This window comes from Neltuma alba, unplaced genomic scaffold (genome assembly GCF_004799145.2).
Source record: "Neltuma alba isolate B1F8T4 unplaced genomic scaffold, ASM479914v2 tig00012714_pilon, whole genome shotgun sequence".
Classification (NCBI taxonomy): domain Eukaryota; kingdom Viridiplantae; phylum Streptophyta; class Magnoliopsida; order Fabales; family Fabaceae; genus Neltuma; species Neltuma alba.
Genome location: NW_021637140.1, coordinates 142,833 through 160,941, shown reverse-complemented (window position 1 = coordinate 160,941; position 18,109 = coordinate 142,833). Strand labels below are relative to the sequence as shown.

At 35.1% G+C, this 18,109-nt stretch overlaps 2 protein-coding genes and 1 long non-coding RNA gene across 8 annotated transcripts; 2 read left to right on the top strand and 1 right to left on the bottom strand.

Moving 5' to 3' along the window:
• Nucleotides 1-1,670: 1,670 nt before the first annotated feature.
• Nucleotides 1,671-7,242, top strand: LOC114730155 (putative pentatricopeptide repeat-containing protein At3g47840). Of its 4 annotated transcripts, XR_003738816.1 has the most exons (5): nt 1,671-1,885; nt 2,009-2,461; nt 2,654-4,905; nt 5,728-7,042; nt 7,133-7,242. XR_003738816.1 is itself a non-coding variant. In XM_028917184.1 (3 exons), the coding sequence occupies exons 2-3, from the start codon at nt 2,257-2,259 to the stop codon at nt 4,726-4,728; spliced, it is 2,280 nt and encodes a 759-aa protein (XP_028773017.1). In that variant the 5' UTR covers nt 1,671-1,885; nt 2,009-2,256; the 3' UTR covers nt 4,729-5,139. The 4 variants fall into 4 exon arrangements, 1 of the variants encoding a protein (XP_028773017.1); XR_003738815.1 differs by having other exon boundaries at nt 5,728-7,242; XR_003738817.1 differs by lacking the exons at nt 5,728-7,042; nt 7,133-7,242 and adding an exon at nt 5,092-5,129.
• On the bottom strand, nt 6,167-12,512 carry LOC114730158 (uncharacterized). Its single transcript, XR_003738818.1, has 3 exons — nt 12,433-12,512; nt 6,908-6,914; nt 6,167-6,178 (listed from the first exon to the last, which is right to left on the bottom strand). It is a non-coding gene; the product is annotated as an uncharacterized LOC114730158 (long non-coding RNA).
• Nucleotides 11,699-17,447, top strand: LOC114730156 (telomere repeat-binding protein 5-like). 3 transcript variants are annotated; one of them, XM_028917186.1, is made up of 12 exons: nt 11,699-11,777; nt 12,438-12,496; nt 13,086-13,253; nt 13,334-13,611; nt 13,739-14,151; nt 14,300-14,473; nt 14,585-14,647; nt 14,741-14,820; nt 15,368-15,606; nt 15,747-16,061; nt 16,153-16,216; nt 16,918-17,447. In XM_028917186.1, exons 3-12 carry the CDS (start codon nt 13,173-13,175, stop codon nt 17,065-17,067), a joined length of 1,857 nt encoding a protein of 618 aa, XP_028773019.1. In that variant the 5' UTR covers nt 11,699-11,777; nt 12,438-12,496; nt 13,086-13,172; the 3' UTR covers nt 17,068-17,447. The 3 variants fall into 3 exon arrangements, with proteins under 3 accessions (XP_028773019.1, XP_028773018.1, XP_028773020.1); XM_028917185.1 differs by lacking the exon at nt 11,699-11,777 and having other exon boundaries at nt 12,438-12,514; nt 16,918-17,430; XM_028917187.1 differs by lacking the exon at nt 11,699-11,777 and having other exon boundaries at nt 12,438-12,514; nt 16,913-17,078.
• The last annotated feature ends 662 nt before the right edge of the window (nt 17,448-18,109 follow it).

Below are 18,109 nucleotides of genomic sequence, written 5' to 3'. Positions count from 1 at the left end.
ACATTCATTTAATGAACTGCTCATGAAATAATACTTTAAAAACACAATTGCTTTTGAAAAAAATTAATACCTTAAGTGCAAAATTACTCCACAAAATATTTTAGAACGTTTGATGCACCTAAGAAAAATGTTTTAGGGTGATGGATGTATTACCAAATATTTTGATGTATTGAATGTACCTGACAAAATACTTTAGGGTGTTGCTTGCACCTTAATTCTGTTTATAATAAACAAGCTTGGAACCTGGGGTTAGGGAGAATGACAATAATGCTCCAAATGTTTGAATTATATGACAAATCCTAACAAGATTTTCTAAAAACTTACAAATTCAAGAATCGTAATTAGGTACTACCTTCTTAATACAAGAAGCAATTGATTAATTTGAATATATTAAAAAAATTAGTTAAATTAGTTATTTATAATAAATAGGTATTTTTTCTTAAAATATCCTTATTAATCAAGTGCATTGGCTAGAACTACCATTATTACAAGGATTACTTTGAGAAAAATAAATAAATATGAGAAATAAAATGGATTGAGATCTTATATTTAGAATTAAAATAAAAATCAAATAAGCTCTTATGTCCTGTTTGGTACGAAGCATTACAAATGGGTGATAAAGATTGAGATTGGGATTAAAAACATCTAGTAAAAGAGTATTTAGTATGAACAATTACTTGTTACATGGAATTGAACAAATCTGTGGGATTGGGATATCCCATAAGGGGAGGTAGCATTTCCCAATTCTACCTTTATGGATTTGTCTAATTCCATATGACAATTAATTGCTTATGCTAAACATTTTTTTAATAATTTTTTTCAATTATAATCTTAAAAAATATTTAATATCAGACGCAGACCTAATATTAAGGGCCCGTAATATAAGTCATTTAAATTTTAAATGCAACCGTCAGTTTTGTGAGTGAGATTTTCGTTTGTAACTGATTAAAGAGATGTTTGGAAACACCTAAAAATATTTCTTAAAAACATTTTTATATAAAACGACACAAATTTTTTTATATATTTATTTCGTATCCTCTGTAAAAACATTTTTACAATTGTAGTTTTGATTCCACCTAAATGCCCCCTAAATCAGCATTCGCTGCTCCTCCCTAATCCCATCACGTCGCTCGCCCCTGTCGCAGTCCCACCCTGGCTCCCTCAGCGTCACTCGTTCGTGTCTTTCTCTTCTTCCTGTTTGCCTTCAAAGCTGCCGTCCCCGTCCCACTCGTCACCCGAGTGTCGTGGTCTCGCCAAGCTCGATCAGTCTCTCGGGTTCCCTCTGTTTCCAAGCTGCAATTTTGTTGGTCCCTATTATTTCCAAGCTGTTGTTTCCTCTGTTTCCAAGCTACTGACTATTGTTTCCTCTCAGGTCCTTATTCTTAAATAGCCATTGTTTCGGTTTTTATTTTTCCTACTTACAAGAGAAACTTTGCTTTATTGTCACTGTCGTGAGATTCTGTTTACTGCGTTGATTTGCTTCTGTTTAACTTCTGCTGATTGATTTGCCTCTTCTGCTGTTTGATTTGCACTATCAATTTATCATTTATCATTCTTGAATTGAAAACTAGATTATTGTGCATGCATATTGCGACTAACCCAAGTACTGCCGTGTAAGACATGCATACCAAAAAAAAAAAAAAAAAAAAGAAAGAAAGAAAGAAGGAAAAAGATAGTTTAAGGTAGGTTCAGCGTTCTGATTATATTCTGTGATATGCGTTCGACACCCTAAAGTTCGGTCTTATTCTCATTTCTTCGCCCGCCGCTTGTCCATTCTCTTTCTCCTCCCTCCCCTGCTTCTACAGGTCCATTTCCCTCTGCCTTACTAGAGACTGCTGAGAACCAACCGATGATTCGCATTATTATGGATATTGGACATTTGATGGTGAGAGACTTGTGGACGACTATTGAGCACAGATTCATTGACTCAAACTCAAGTGCTACTTGGCAGACTAGTGAAGCACATTATATTAACTCTTACTTTGTTATTTTCAATGACTTCCTGTAGGTTGCGACGAGTTTTCGGTTGCTAATATGGGGGTGAGTCGAGAGCTCAGGGCTTGATGTTCTTATCCGCTTATGGTTTCAACCATAGCCTTCCGATTCAAAGTTAAAAAAAAAAAGAAAAAGCTTTCCGACCAACTGCGTTCGGCTCTTCTTTCTTATCTCGCTCTGAGAAGGTATCGAACCTATATAATGATTCTCACTCGTTTTTGAAGTACAAGGGAAGAAAATTAGGAAGGAGACAGATAAAGAATGTGTGGGCTAATTGGGTATCTGGGTTACAACTTTGATAGAGAGCGAAGATACTTCCTTGGGGTACTCTTTAATGGCTTCGGGCGATGGCTCCACTGCGGACATGCTTCCTCTGCATTCGCTGTTGCCCCTTCATTTTCTCCAGCCACTGATCGTCTTCAGTTATCTGAAAACGTCGACGGTTCTGCCAAATCCATGTACCAAGGTGAGTTTTTGTCATTGTTATTCATTTCCACAAAGCACCGATACCTATAAAATGGCTCGCGTTGGACAAGATATGTGTAAATGGCACTAAGACGCTACCTACATATGTTATGACTTCATGGTGTTCATACTGGGTTGTTGTTAAACCTATGCTGTCCCTGGCTGCTCTAAGACAATTATATTTCAATTGCAGGAGCTGGCACTAAATGCAGAGACCCGGTCTGGCAAATAAAACCACAACAACTTGCATCAACTGTATATTCCATTCATAATTTGAACATGCTTGAACTAAACTCTGAACTGAAGCATCTTGTAAAAAGAGGTCACTTGGTTGAAGCCAGGGATCTGTTTGATAAAATGCCTCACAGAGATGAAATTTCTTGGACCACAATAATTGCTGGTTATGTCACTGCTTCAGATTCTGATGGAGCATTGGTCTTGTACTCGAACATGTGGATCCAGCCTGGACTTCAAATGGACCAATTCGTTATTAGCGTTGTACTCAAGGCTTGTGCAGCCAGCATGAACAGATATTATGGAGAATTACTGCATGGGTATGCAGTGAAGTCTGGTTTGAAAAACTCAGTATTTGTTGGCAGTGCCGTGCTAGACATGTACATGAAAGTAGGCCAAATAGTGCTAGGTTGTAGAGTTTTTGAAGAAATGACAGTTAGAAATGTAATATCATGGACTGCCATAATAGTGGGGCTTGCGCATGCTGGTCACAGTAGGGAGGCATTGTTATACTTTTCTGAAATGTGGAAATCAAAAGTGGGATATGATTCATATGCATTTGCTATTGCTTTAAAAGCATCTGCTGATGCAGGTTCCTTACTTGATGGGAAAGCTATTCATGCACAGACTATAAAACAAGGGTTTGATGAGAACTCATACGTGCTTAATACTCTTGCTACAATGTATAATAAATGTGGAAAACCAGACTGTGGCTTTCGATTGTTTGAAAGAATGAATGTGCTGAATGTTGTTTCATGGACAACCATTATCACGGCATATGTACAGAGGGGTCAAGAAGAACATGCAGTGGGAGCATTTAAAAGAATGAGAATATTAGATGTCAGTCCCAATGAATACACTTTGTCAGCAATAATTTCTGCTTGTGCAAATCTAGCTGTTATTGAATGGGGAGAACAGTTACATGCTTATGCATTGCGTCTAGGACTGGCAGATGCATTGTCAGTGGCAAATTCCATTATGACTATGTATTCAATATGTGGGCATTTAACTTCAGCTTCATTAGTTTTTCATGGTATGCCTAGAAAAGATATTGTTTCTTGGAGCACCATAATTTCAGTCTATTCCCAAGGAGGTTACGGGAGAGAGGCTTTTGAGTATCTATCATGGATGAGAAGGGAAGGACCAAAGCCCAATGAATTTGCTCTTGCTAGCGTGCTGAGTGTTTGTGGAAGTATGGCACTTCTTGAGCAGGGAAGGCAAGTGCATGCTCACGTCTTGTGCATTGGGGTAGATCATGAAGTCATGATTTTGAGTGCTCTGATCAATATGTATTCAAAGTGTGGGAATCTTCAAGAAGCTTCAAAGATTTTTTATGGGACAAAAACCAATGACATTATATCATGGACAGCCATGATAAATGGGTATGCTGACCATGGTTATAGTCAAGAGGCTATCAATTTGTTTGAGAAGATTTCTAGTAATGGTTTGAAACCAGATGCTGTGACTTTCATTGGGGTTCTGACGGCTTGTAGCCATGCTGGACTGGTTGATCTTGGTTTTTACTACTTTAATTTGATGGGCGATGAGTACCAAATCAATCCATCAAAAGAACACTATGGCTGCATGATTGATCTTCTATGCAGGGCTGGGAGATTGAGTGAGGCTGAACTTATGATACGAAGCATGCCATTTCAGGGTGATGATGTTGTGTGGTCTACCTTACTTAGAGCATGTAGGATTCATGGGGATGTTGACTGTGGAAGGCGAGCGGCAGAAGAGATACTTCACTTGGATCCAAATTCTGCTGGAACTCACATCACTTTAGCTAACATATATGCTGCCAAGGGAATATGGAACGAAGTTGCACAAATAAGGAAGGTGATGAGATCAAAGGGTCTGATAAAGGAGCCGGGATGGTCATGGATCGAGGTCAATGATCAAGTAAATGCATTTGTTGCTGGAGATCAGTCTCACCCACAAAGTGAGCATATCTTAACCATTATGGATATACTAAGCTCAACAAGAGAATATAATAGCCTGGAAATATGTTCTCTTCTAGATGTTGAAGATTAGCAGAAGGTTGAGTGCTGCTTTTCTATGTGCTGATGTTAAGCCAGCATTACTTTGAATCAAGTTTCCATAAGTTGCATAATACTTTTTGGGGGATGGTTTCCCAAAAAACTTCTGATCACTCATGAGCAGGCATGGGTTTGCCTATGAACCTTAAACTGCTGCAGAAATCATTGCAAGGTTGGACTACTTTTTCTGAGTGATGGGATGACGATTTGCCTATAACTATATTAATTAGTATTTTTTTCTCTTTTACATAGGCCATACAAGTTAGCATGCGGGGTAAAAGGGTTCATTTTTTTTGTAGAACTGAATAGTTACATGTAAGAACTGGTTTGACATTTTTCATTTGTATGCTTTGTGCAGGTGTTACAGATGATGCTGAAAATCAAATTTCCTGAAATGTGTGACAACAATGTACTCCTCTGGTCCTATTTATAGGGTAGAGAGAGAAGGTTTTTTTTGGATCCTATTTATAAGTCATTTTATTGAATTTTTAGCGTGAATGTACTATTTTGTCCTTCATTTATTATAGTATAAGTAGTTATCTCTTTTGAAAGATGTCTATATTAGATATGGGTAAAGTTGAAAAATTGTTATATTTTAATGGAGAGTTAATGCATTTTAAAGTTTTTCTTAGTCTGTGTGAAATATGCTGAAAGTGTCTTATAAATAGGACCAGAGAAGTAACCTTGTACAAATTTGACCAGACTTGGTCAGTTAATAGAGATCTTTGTCTGGACTTTTCCTTGGATTCCTTGGAAAAAGGGTAAAAACACTCTTTTCCTGGTTGTAACTTGTATAGTTCCATCAAGTTCTTGGACGAAAGTCATTTTGTTTGTAGTTTTCCGTATTGCATATTTGTTTTTTGTTTTGCTGTGCACTTGACCAAATGGTCTATAGCTTCTCTTTTACCCATTGTTTGAAATTATTTCATGATACCAATGAGCATTTTTTAAGTATGGACCTCACTGACCATACCCGTTTTATATGAGACTGCAGTGAATCTTTATGTGTTATTACTGAGATGATACACGGTCAGTGCATTTTGTTTTAAAGTCCATCAATATTTTGTTGAGTTGACTTATAGTGGCTCGAGTCTTGAGGAAAGATTTGCATATTTGGTCCAATTTGGGTATAAAAGAATTTCTGGCAATCTTCTAGTGTACTCATATACCATCTGTGACTAAAAGTCTGAAATTTTCTATCATTTATCCATCCAGTTCAAGGGGAATTTTTTTTTCCCGTGGAAGTTTAAGGACAAGTTTATCCTTGCACACTAATGTGCCAATAAGCAAATCATTGAGCAAATGAAAAAAAGTATTGTAGAAGTCTCTTTAAAGTTTGATAGGGACAGTTACATATGTTAGTACTGCAAATTTTTATCAAAAGAAATTAGCAATTGTGGTACAAGTGAAGAATTAATTTACCTTGGTAAATGGTCCTGAAAAATCTGACCACAGAAGACAAGGTGGTGTTATGTTTTCAACCATTTGGCTGGTTTTTATATGACGGCCTTCTCTTGAAGTACTATTGATTTCTCTTGCCATCAAATTATCAGTTATGCCATCCTGCAGATGACTTTACAGGAGCCTGGAGTATATTTTCAAGCTATTTTAATAGAGTTATCCCTTGAAGTTCACCATTGGTCAGATAAGCCCACTTTCCTTGGAAAAGGGTGAAACAATTGCCCGAGTCTATATGCTTTCCATCTTCACGTGTGGCATTTATTTTTGAAAGTTTTCTTCTGAAAAGCATGATCAGATGAGTTTTGTCAAGTGTTCACTGAGTTTTTTCATGTTTGTTTTAACCAATATGCATATTTATTTGCGGTTTACCCTTTGATGTAGTATAATGTGGATTTTTTTGGTCCTTCCCCCCCCCCCCCTTTTTCAATTAACCTTTCAGCTCATCTTTTGTCTAATTTCGGCCTCCTCAAAAGGCATCAACAGAGGTGATGGATATGAATATGTGTACTAATGAGCGTTGCTTTGAGATGGAACGGGTCAAACCATGTCCTGGTACAGAGCAGCAAGTGGTTGGTTGTATTAATGCATAAATTTAGTAATATTGATCATTATGTATATTGATATATTGATTATAGTTTTACATCTTATTTTACGACATATATCATTATGCTAACTTATTTTTATTTTGGTAAGCACATTATTCATCTGCTAACAGGGCAGCTTGTTTTTTATGCTGGGCGCAACGCACGGGAAGATATGTCTAATTCAAATTATTCGTGTGTAACTGGGGAAGAGGAAAGGGGAAACAGCTAAGGATCCCTGTATTCTTCAATTGTACGCAACACAAGGTGCATTGAGGCTCCTCATAGGCAGCATGATATCCAGTTTTGATGCTGAACAGGTGTCTATTGTAATTCTTTTCTTTCTTTCTTTCGCAGATACATGCGACTGCTGAAATTTGCTCATCTTCTTACAAAACCCATTTTATGATTAATAATTTTAATAACAGATCACCTCTTTATGTTTCAATCTGAAGTGGTATTTAAATGCTAGATAATTGCATTGAAATTTTTTTTATTCAGCAACCTTGTGCTTGCACAACGCTTTATGGAGACCTTATTTAATTTTTTGTCAATATAGTCTGAAGAAAATTTTATAACCAACATAAATCAATATATATATTGTAAGGGAGAGATATTATCTTTCAGACTGAACTCATGAAGTAACCTAAATCTTACAAAGAGAAGGTAAAATGCACTCAATTAAGTAATAAAATAATCCAAAAATGATAAAATATATTTTCTCTTTACATCACCTCAGGTTTTGTGTTTATTTTTTGTCTCAATTTTATTGTTTTAATTTTACGCTTAATTTTAAATATAATTGTTCAATCATTTTTTTCTCCTCATAATTTCTTTTCTTCATTTGCTGTTGGTGAAAGTCCCGCCAATTGCCATGAGCGTCTGGATCCTATTTTTTCTTTGAAGTTGAACTGAACTGTTTCAACTTATAGTTGATTATTTAATCTTTTCTTTCTTCATTCTGGTAATAATTCACATAAAGTCTTAATATTTGAAATCATTTAATTGACATTATTAAGAAAATATTTGAATAATTTTGAAAATAAACAAATACGTTAAAAATAAAATTAAAAAATGACAATTAAAATTCAAAGAAAGTTTTAAAAACTACAAGTTAAAAGGAAAAATTGGTAAAAAAAATCCCTATTTAAAATTTTAATTAACTAGAAAGACTTGAAATTGTGCAAGTGCAAGTATGATCTGTGAGTGTAAAATATCATTTGCTGTGTGCAACATATCATCCGCTGTGTGCAATTGCACATAGTGGAGGATATGTTACACTCACAGATTATACTTGCACTTACACAATTTAAGTCTTTCTGGCCAATTAAAATTTTAAATAGGGATTTTTTTACTAATTTTTTCAAGTTAAAATTAAAATTGATTAAAGTTAAAATAGCTCAAATCCAAAATGCATAAAAGAATAAAAATATATTTTTTGCCCAAAACAAAATACATGGTCAATCCAACTGAACTATTATTATATGACTATCTTTAAGTTTACAGTCAGTACGTTTCACCGATATATATAGGGTGTGTTTTGGATTAACGGTGGTAAAATTAACTTTTATGCTATATGACTTTTATAAACATGAGTTGGAATAAAAGTCAATCAATATAATGTGATTTTTGTTTGCATTGATGTTTATAAAAAGTCAATTTAAAGAGTTAAAAATAGCTTGAATGATCAATAGAAAAGTAAATTTAGATATAAAAAAAAAATAAACATAAAAAATAATAATTTTTAATATAATATAAAATACTAAATAAACATTTTTTTGGTGAAATTATAAAATAAACATATTTGGTGAGAAAATTTTAAAAACACATTATAGATAATTAAATATATATGATAGACAAACATGAATATAAATTAAAATTCATTAATATATTCATTTTTAAAGTAAATGAAATTACACAACGACAGAGAGAAAAACAGAGATCCTCAGTGTGAGGGAGAAGAGTGGGGGAAAGATAAACCTGGTTGGTATAATTTTAAATGAACATTAAATGTAATTTTAATGGTAAATTTACTTTTTAAACATGCCCAGAACTCTCAGCGTTCCAACGCATTCCCCATTTTATGCAAAAGCCCAACCAAATATCACTTAGTGACTGTTTGGAGTTATGGCGAAAATTCTCTGTAAACATATTTCACATAAATCGAAATAAAACTCTTCTCATATATTTGTCTCATATTTCATAAATTACTATTAAAAAAATACTTATAAACCGTTCTAAATGGAGTCTTAAATCCCAATGTTAATCAAACGCCCATTTCACAATTCCCTAGGCACGTTTAGCCACTCCAGCACTGATTCAAGCATGGGAGGATTACAATGAGATAAAAAAATTACTACTAAAAAGTCTTAATAAAATCTAAATAGTTTGTAATAACAAGTTTTAGAATGAAAAATGATAATTTTTGAGACTTTTTTTGTAATTATCTTCTTTGCTTAAGATCTTATTGTAATTCTCCGTTCAAACATTGTCATAATCATGGAAAACTAATCACTCCAATTCAACAATGTTTTTAAATATTAATTTGATTTCTAGCTTACTAATTCTTACATTTCTCTTTTCTCATAGAAATAAATTAAGGGAGAATTATCAAGAGATTCCCAAAAAAAAATTTAATCATTAAAAAATCCCAATGACAAATGATCAGTTTAAACTTGTTGTCATTTCTTACTCTAAAATTTGTTACTATTTATTTTTCACTTAGCAATAGATTTTAAGATAATTAAATCATTTTCTTAAGACCTGATTGTAATTCTCTCATAAACTAATAATTATGTTATGTAAGTAAAAATATGAGAGTATTTTATTCAACTCAATCACTCAAATAACTTTTGTATTAATTTCCTTTTCCGATAATACTGATGGCGACTGAGGGTGAGGCATTGGACTTGCAGATGCCAAGATGCTCAGCACCTTTGTGTAGAGGGAAAGAGAGCCAAAAAGAGGGATGGACCACAAAGTGTAAGTAGGCAAAGAAATTGGAAAACCAATGTTTGTAAGGAAAGGCTGCTTCTAATCAAGGAACAAAAAAACCGAATCGGATACTAAACCGGTTGAGATAGTAGTTCAAGGGTCAGTGGGTCAGACCGGGGTCAATCTGGGATCAAACCGGTCATATTAAAATAATATAATTTGATTGAAAATAACAAAATATAACAATACTAATAATCACTAATAACAAAATATAAGGAAATACAATAATAATTTGATTGTAATAATAATAAAGTATAACAATATTGAGAATTTTGATCTTTATAATTCCTCAATAATTATTAATAACTATTAATACCAGAATTATCATTAAAATTTATTTAAATATATAATAAATGAGATATTAGAAGCTGAATGGAAAAAAATATGACAAATAGTAATATAATTATTCAAACCGGTTCATTACCGGTTCAATCCAGTTTGAACCGGTTCCCGGTTTAATTCATGAACCAGACCAGACCAATGACCGATTCACCGGTTATCCGGTTAAGCCGGCCGGTTCGATTCAGTCCGGTTTTTTGTACTCTGCTTCTAATCTAAGCAGGTAAATATACTCACTTCTCATTAATTAAATTATTATTTACAATTAATATTACCAAGTTATAATTGCATTGATAAACTTACCCATCAGTTCCGAGTCTCACTATCAAGCCTTTTCAGCCTTCACTTGCTATCCTCTTCTCATGTCCCACCACACACATCCTTTAACCTTATCACTCCATTTCCTCTCCATCTCTACTTTGAACTTTCCTTTCATGCAAATCAATTCTCAGCATATTATTATTTTGTTTTTATGTTCGCCAATTATGCCTTTTTCATTTATAACGGATTTTACATTTCTGTCTTTCTTTCTTCCTTTTATAGCAATTATAGTCCCTCGCTCATTATTTCTTCATATATACTTCCTCCAAGTTAATGATTCATGAATTCACATCAAATGTATGTCCAAAAGGAGTCAGAGCCATCAAATTAAATTATCAAAGTCAATAAAAAGAATGCGCATTGTTCTTCATGTTTTCAAATACATCTTTAAGTTTTTTGAGTTGCTCTGTTTATCTCTTAACTACGTCATTCCTAGAATATTCAGAAACACTAAGTTTTTTTTCAGAGATTAACTGCCTGCGTTCCAACGTACTCAAGGTTGCATGAAATAATGATGCGCACACACAAGTACACAGCTTTGCAACAATGTTCCAATCATATATTCTGGGCTTATTAGTATTTATTTGTTCATCATCTCATTCATAACGCAATTGGAAGAAAAGAAAAACATGTACTTGGATTAATATTGCGCATTGGCTTCTGAGTGCCCTTAATTCATCGAGAAGCTAAGCATTAAGGTGATACCCATCATACATGCTTGCGTGTCTGTATTTATATTGAGGCTCGATGCTTGGTTATATAGTTAAGTCCTCTCATGCATCATCCACGTGTCAAGCGGTTTTGAATTTTTTGAATGCGAAAGAGACCCAATAAAAGAAGAAAACAATCAAGAGTTTGTGTTTTATAAACAAGAGGAAAAAAAATGCAGCCGAGCCTTAATGGTCCGTCAATGAGTTTCAAAGTTTCAGGGACTTGGGAGCAAAAAAGGGTCAAGAAGAGCCTGAAAGTCTGGGGCTTTAAGATTATAAAAAGGAAAAAGAAAAAGAAAATTGAGACTTTCCTATATGAAGTTTTGTGAATGAGATAAGATTAAGAGAAACGAATGGAGAGACCTCCACGTGTTAATCAGACAAGTGCTATGAGAGGAGTGAGTGGATCACCCCAAGCGAAGGAACTGGTCCTCCAAGTGTGTTTCTCCTTTTACTCAGACAACCTGCTATACCCGGTATGTTTGGATGATGCTACCGGTTAGTCCCGTTCACGTGGATGAGTGGTCAAACTACTTTACATCTCCCTTGGGGTTGTGAGGGGGTTTAAGACAGGGAGCACAAGTCGGGTGGTTTTCTTGGGGTTTTTGTTTTTGATCAGACACTGCCCAATTTTTTAGGTGAGAATTATTATTTACTCAGAAAGAACAATTCTTTATGCATAAATTTGTCTTCTTGTTCCTCCAAAACTCTTCAATTCTCCATTTGAAATCCATGGGGGGTTAATATTGTTACTGTTGCTGCTTCAATTCAATCAGTTTCTTCTGTTTCTTTTTCGTCAAAAGGGTATTAGAATTTGCATTGCTTCATCTCCCTCCTCCATTTCTTTTCTGGATTCACTTTGGTTCCCCTGCAATTCCTAGTGCCTGATTCGTTTCATTTTCTTGTAAATTCAATATTTTTCTCTTCCTTTATCTTTTTTGCTTAACAATTGATTCATCCTTCATATCTCTCTTACACACACACACACGGTGGTGATAAATTTTTGTTAACGTGTCAGGAATGATCTTCCAATGAGAGTCCTGGGGTCAGAAGATTCATCAAAACAGAATCTTAAGTAAAATGCAACGTTTTTATCCTGGGGCCATACAATGTTCTATCTTCTTGATATTGTTGTCATCACGCATAAGTTGTATATTTAATTTAACGACCTTTATCTCGTAATCCTGGAAATTGAGTGTTCCTTGCTAGAAAATCAAATGAAGGGTTTTATTTACTTATTCATTTAATTTTGTTCCCTCTGTTCTTATTATTCTTTAATTGCTCGTTTGGAACTGAAGGACATATTATCTGCTCGAGTATCAGGCCTGCTGAATGTGTCTCCAACATGGGATGAAATGTTAGTGTCCGTTTGCATGTAAGCCTTTAATTCTGCTTCCTTGAGCCCTCTCCCTTTCATCTCTTTTCTTTCTCGTCTCTCTCTTTCTATCCTAATTTCTTCTTCTTCTTCTTTTCCCTTTTTGGACTGCTCTCTCGTTATTAGATTATGAGGATAGAACCTTATTTCACCTGAAAAATTTAAGATTGCAGATTCGATTACCATGCAAAGCGTAGAGTTAAAGAATTATTTGTTAACATTATCCCTTTTGCCAAAATGCGATGCTTTTATTCATTGAATTTTGGTGTGAATATTGGTAATTTACTTTTCATTTCTTTGGCAATCTCTTTATTGATGCTCATACCGTTGGAAAAGTGCTTTTGGCCTTCATAGCCTTCCTTGTCTGCAAGTTAAACTTGCAATATCTTGTTCACGCCTACAATGATATGTGTCGTGGTTTGCTTCCCTTTTGCCAAAATGCATTTGACCATTAGTGATTTGTTGAAGCAGTAGAACTGGTTTTGAATAATTGTGCTAAATCCTATATGTTGCTTGACATAAACCCCTGATATGAATAAAAGAATTAATTTTTTTTTTATTGTGCCGTCAGGGTCTCATTTTGGATGCCAGCAAAACTCAAGGAGGCAGTTCGCATTTTATCTAATGAGTTTTTCTTTCGGTAATGATTTTCTGAGATATGGTGTTGCAGAAGAATTTGAACTACAGTTTTAATGGCTATCAAGTGCCTGTCGTTCCCAGGGCTTTGAGAACAACTAGGGTATTTATATCCTTCTACTATTCTGGTACTGCCTATTGACCAAGTTTTAATATTTGATTTGCTTTAATAAATGGTTATAGGGGAGGGGCACATTCAAGAAGAAGAGTGAGGGCAATCAGATACAAGCTTTTGAAATTTTGGCTAGTGTAGCTGGCAACTTTCTGCAGGAGAATGAAAATTTGAATACTGAGAATGCTGTGGCTGGAAAGGATCCTGTTGGTTTTGTTGAACTTAACATAAAGGATAAACAAGAGGACGAAGCGGGGTCTTTTAAGAGTGACCTCTTGGAGCATGGATGTTGCAGTGAGAATGCCTCTGGCTCGGTCTCTAGTTTGCAAGGGAAGCATAATGACCAAAGGCATGTGTTGAATGGATATTTGTTTAATAACGAAAATTTTAGTTCAAAGATCAGCTTCATGGCATTGCATTAGAAACTTGTCGTCTCTCAGCAGTATTTTGTTTTGTTCCATTGAATCTCTTAGCAGGGTTGAAGGCTGTTCATCTTTTCTTGGCAGTCGTCTTGAAGGCCAAGGACAAAATGTTTTTGAGAAGGAAGCAGATGGACTGATGAAAGAGAATTGTGTGAATGAGAAAATTGTTCATGTTACTGGCAGCTCTGCTGGAGTGACAGAACCTCACCACAGGGCTTCTAAATGGGAAAGTTCAGAAAATTCTGTCGAGAAACCTTCATTGGAGGATCCCGTACATGGTTCCAGTGGTAGGAAATTATTTAATAGAGATGATGACGAAAAATTTGTTAGGTGTACTCAACCAAGCTCTAAGAGTAAGAATTCTGGCCTCCTGCCAGATATGGCTTTTCAGAGAATGAATTGTGTTTCTGGATCCAAAAGTCGTGGTTTAGGCCAAAAGTCAAAGAATGGGAGTTTGTATGGAAGTGGTATGTGGATCTTTACACACAGTTGATTATTAATTCAGATTAAGTTTCATGAGCCGTCTTCTGAGTTTTCAAAAGTTGAGCATGCAGACTATGCCAATGCATATTTTAATAACTATTGACAGTGTCATTTATTGTTACCATCTTGTAGATGACAGTATTGGTAGAGATAATTATATGCTTGAAAGCTCACAGAGGATGTATCCTTTTAAGAAGAGGAAGTTTTTCAACCAGACCTCATCATCTGCATCTGATAGGGGGTCTCATTGCCATGGCATATTTGATTCCTCTGACACCAGAGTTGATGATGTGAACTGCAGTGCAGGTGCAAGAATCAATTGCTGCCCCGCTTTTGTTTTTGTTTGTACTCTGTGTTGGCACTAGGCCTTACCAATATGATCAGTTCTGGCTTAGTGATTCAAACTACCACATGCAGCAATTGGAGCATCATCCTCTATAGCTGGTCAAGAAGTACATACGGGGTCAAGGGATTGTAATGGTAGGAGAACTGTTGAAATGATTTATCTGATACCTATTAATCCTACCACTTGTTGTGTGAGATTCTTATTAGTTTTCATCCGTTATGTTGCAGTGAAGCTTAGCATAAAATCTTTTAAAGTCCCAGAGCTTTTTATTGATATCCCTGAAACTGCAACCATTGGTTCATTAAAGGTATGTGATTAGAATTCATTGAGAGAAAGACTCGAGTAATTATCTGATCCATCCACTTTTTCCGTGCATTGTGGATACAATGATATAGGTGTCTGAGGTATAAAATAGCACATTTTTTAGGGTGTCTATGTTTGTTTTGACAATGGGAAATCATCATCGAAAGGATACAACTGATACTAAATGGAAGTTGACTGTTATGGGACACCATTCAAAGTGGTATCATTCATTGACACCTTAGTATGACACCCACTATCTTGGATACCAGTGGTTCAAAGGCAATTACCTTGGGTTTCAACTAGCATTCAATATATCTGGATCAAGATGAGGGGTGACAAATGTCTCTTAATGGGAGATCTATTATTTTTGAATGGTTTTAAGAACCTTATTACGTGGATAATTGATGCCTATAAAATTGCATTGATTATCAAATAAATATACTGTTAACACCTATCCCTATTCCTCACAAAAGAGTTTGAGGTTACTGGGTTGTCTGAAGTTTTCCCTTGATTTCTTTTGGTGATTTCCTTCTTTGTATGTCTATTTGCAGAGGACAGTTATGGAGGCAGTGACGGCTATTTTAGGAGATGAACTACATGTAGGTATTCTTCTTCAAGGAAAGAAGGTCCAAGATGACAGCAAAACTCTAATTCAGACTGGGATTTCTCAAGATGATAAACATCATAGACTGGGGTTCATGTTGGAGCCAAGACATGCTAAAATTACATCACCTTCATATAATGAAGACCGTTCTTTCCGAACCACTAGTTTGCACCGGGATATATACAGGCATAAATTCAACCAATTGTTCATTTATATTTTTGTTTCTATTTTGTTAACCCTTTTGCCCACAGCATCACTGATTTTCTCTTGTCTGAGAATCTGGTAATGTCATTAGCAGTTTTTTATTTGATAATCTTCTACAACAGGAAACCTACATCTTTGGTGCTACAACAAAGAACTTATAACGTCTCCCAAGAGCACTCCCTGATTAAATTTGAAAGTTGTGGTGAAGGTGACCTAAACGTGGTCCCCTCTCTAGCAGATGCTTCCCCTAACAATAACATGTCAAAGTGCCGTGCCCTAGTTGCAGTTCCGGCTATTAACATGGAGGCATTAGCTGTCATTCCCTTCCGTCGTAAGCCTGGAAACCCTGACTTTGTGCAGCGTCGAATCAGGAGGCCTTTCTCCGTGTCTGAAGTAGAAGCATTGGTTCAGGCAGTTGAAAAACTAGGAACTGGAAGGTAATTGTTAAACCTTCTTCCTCCATTTGATGAGTAGTGGTGATTCACTCAGAGCACTAAGCACTAAAGCATTTTCCTCTCTGCTTGGCAGATGGCGTGATGTCAAACAGTGTGCCTTTGACAATGCAAAACACAGGACGTACGTGGATTTGAAGGTCAGTGATCCATATAATTTATGACGTCTATACATTCATAACTTAAAAATATGTATTGATGGCAGAATCTCCGTCATCCATGGGAGGTAAAAATATCTCAATTTTCACGCATTTCCTCCCAATAATTGTTTTCCTTTTCCTTTAATTCACTGCTTTCATTAGAATGAGTTCGATTTTCTATTAGATTATTAAAGTACTTTAAACTTACTGTAACTGATATTTTGTCCTTCCTGGATTGTCTTGCAAATTTGTGTTGAAAAGAACTTGATCCCGTTTTTAAGATATCTGTTATCAAGCTTCAACATGAAACTAACATGTTTATTATTTGCACATATTAGCACCACATGGCTGGTTCTTTCAAAGGCACTTGGCCTAAGCTTTGTCCCTTTTCTATGTTTCTTTTCTGTGATATCTTTAGTGCTATGATTAGTCTTCCAGTCCACACACATGGATACATACAGGGAGAGTAGGAAGCATCGATGCTAATGTAGACAGACAAGCATATTGCCACGTGATAATTCCGAATTATCTAGGCAAGATTGAAAGTGTCATATCTGTTTTTAATACGTGTCTGATATATGCCAAGGCTTTTTTTTTTTTTTTTTTGGTGTGGGAACTTCGTAAAGGAGCAAACTGATTTGATTGTAGTTGAGAAGTATCGAAACCACTTCCATTTGTTGTCACTAATGAGAATAGTGCAGGATAAGTGGAAGACATTAGTGCACACGGCAAGAATCTCCCCTCAGCAGAGGAGAGGAGAACCTGTTCCCCAGGAGCTCTTGGACAGAGTCTTAGCTGCTCATGCCTATTGGTCTCAACAACAATGTAAGCATCAAGTTAAGCCTGTTTGAGCCTCTTTCTCAATGCTGAAGAACACTGAGCAACACAAACATAGTTTGGAAGACGTTTTCTCATGCTGTAGTTATGTAAAAGTTCGATCTTATGTAAATTTAATTTATATAATATGCTTACATCACATGATTGTGATCCACATAACAACTAAGCTCCTCCGAGAGCTCCAGAAGGGTCTGGGAATATGTAAATGGTTGTTTGTGCTTGTAAGGTTTCCCTTGTGTTCTCTTCAATTATTTTGGACACTTCCTGGAGAGGACTAGAATGGTGAAATTGGTATAGAAGATTTAGTATAATTATTTTCTTAATACATATTATGTTCCCTCTTCAAGTTATGTCATTACCTCAAAGATGTCAAGGAACCCCTCTTCACATATTATTTCCTTTAATTTAGTTCCTTAATCATTATCTTGCCCTTAATTTCGCCTCCCATTTCTATTTTTCACAGGAAAATTTGATACTGATATTGTAAATCACCATTATGACATGGAAGATAAATCATCAATGCCTAAGCCAACAAATTACTGGGTCTGGAGCTAGTTTTGGGTAGCAAAAATGGCGGAATCGAAAATAATTTACTAATTGAAAAGAAATGAATAAATTTATACAAAATTCTTTTTGGGGGGGGGGGGAAAGAGATGAGCTTTAGGGCCTGTTTGGGTAACATAGGAAACTATGGTTTTGGGAAGTTTGGGTCTCAAATTTGCCAAACAAAAGGGGAATTTAACAAACCATGGTTTTGGACTTAAAACCATAATTTCAGGAAAAGTGAATCTATTATGCTTTTGACTCAAATTGGAGAGTATGATTGTGCCTGTCAAAATAGATTTTAATGATAATATGATTTAACACCCCTCAATTATTTTTTTATAAACATATTTAATCTTATATTTTATAAATATTTATGCACATATTAATTATTTATTAATTACATTATTTTATATATTATTAATTATGTTGGGAAAAAATATACTATTAAAAATTTTATTTCTTCAAATGAAAATATATTATAAAATCTATCTTTTATGTAATTATTATATT

Excerpts from the sequence above, each read along its gene's own strand:
- LOC114730155 (XM_028917184.1), top strand. The coding sequence starts at position 2,257 with ATGTGTGGGCTAATTGGGTATCTGGGTTACAACTTTGATAGAGAGCGA. Across the intron at positions 2,462-2,653 it reads TGCCAAATCCATGTACCAAG|GAGCTGGCACTAAATGCAGA; the intron begins GTGAGTTTTTGT and ends TTTCAATTGCAG.
- LOC114730156 (XM_028917186.1), top strand. The coding sequence starts at position 13,173 with ATGGTGTTGCAGAAGAATTTGAACTACAGTTTTAATGGCTATCAAGTG. Across the intron at positions 14,648-14,740 it reads GGGGTCAAGGGATTGTAATG|TGAAGCTTAGCATAAAATCT; the intron begins GTAGGAGAACTG and ends GTTATGTTGCAG. Across the intron at positions 16,062-16,152 it reads GAAAAACTAGGAACTGGAAG|ATGGCGTGATGTCAAACAGT; the intron begins GTAATTGTTAAA and ends TCTGCTTGGCAG.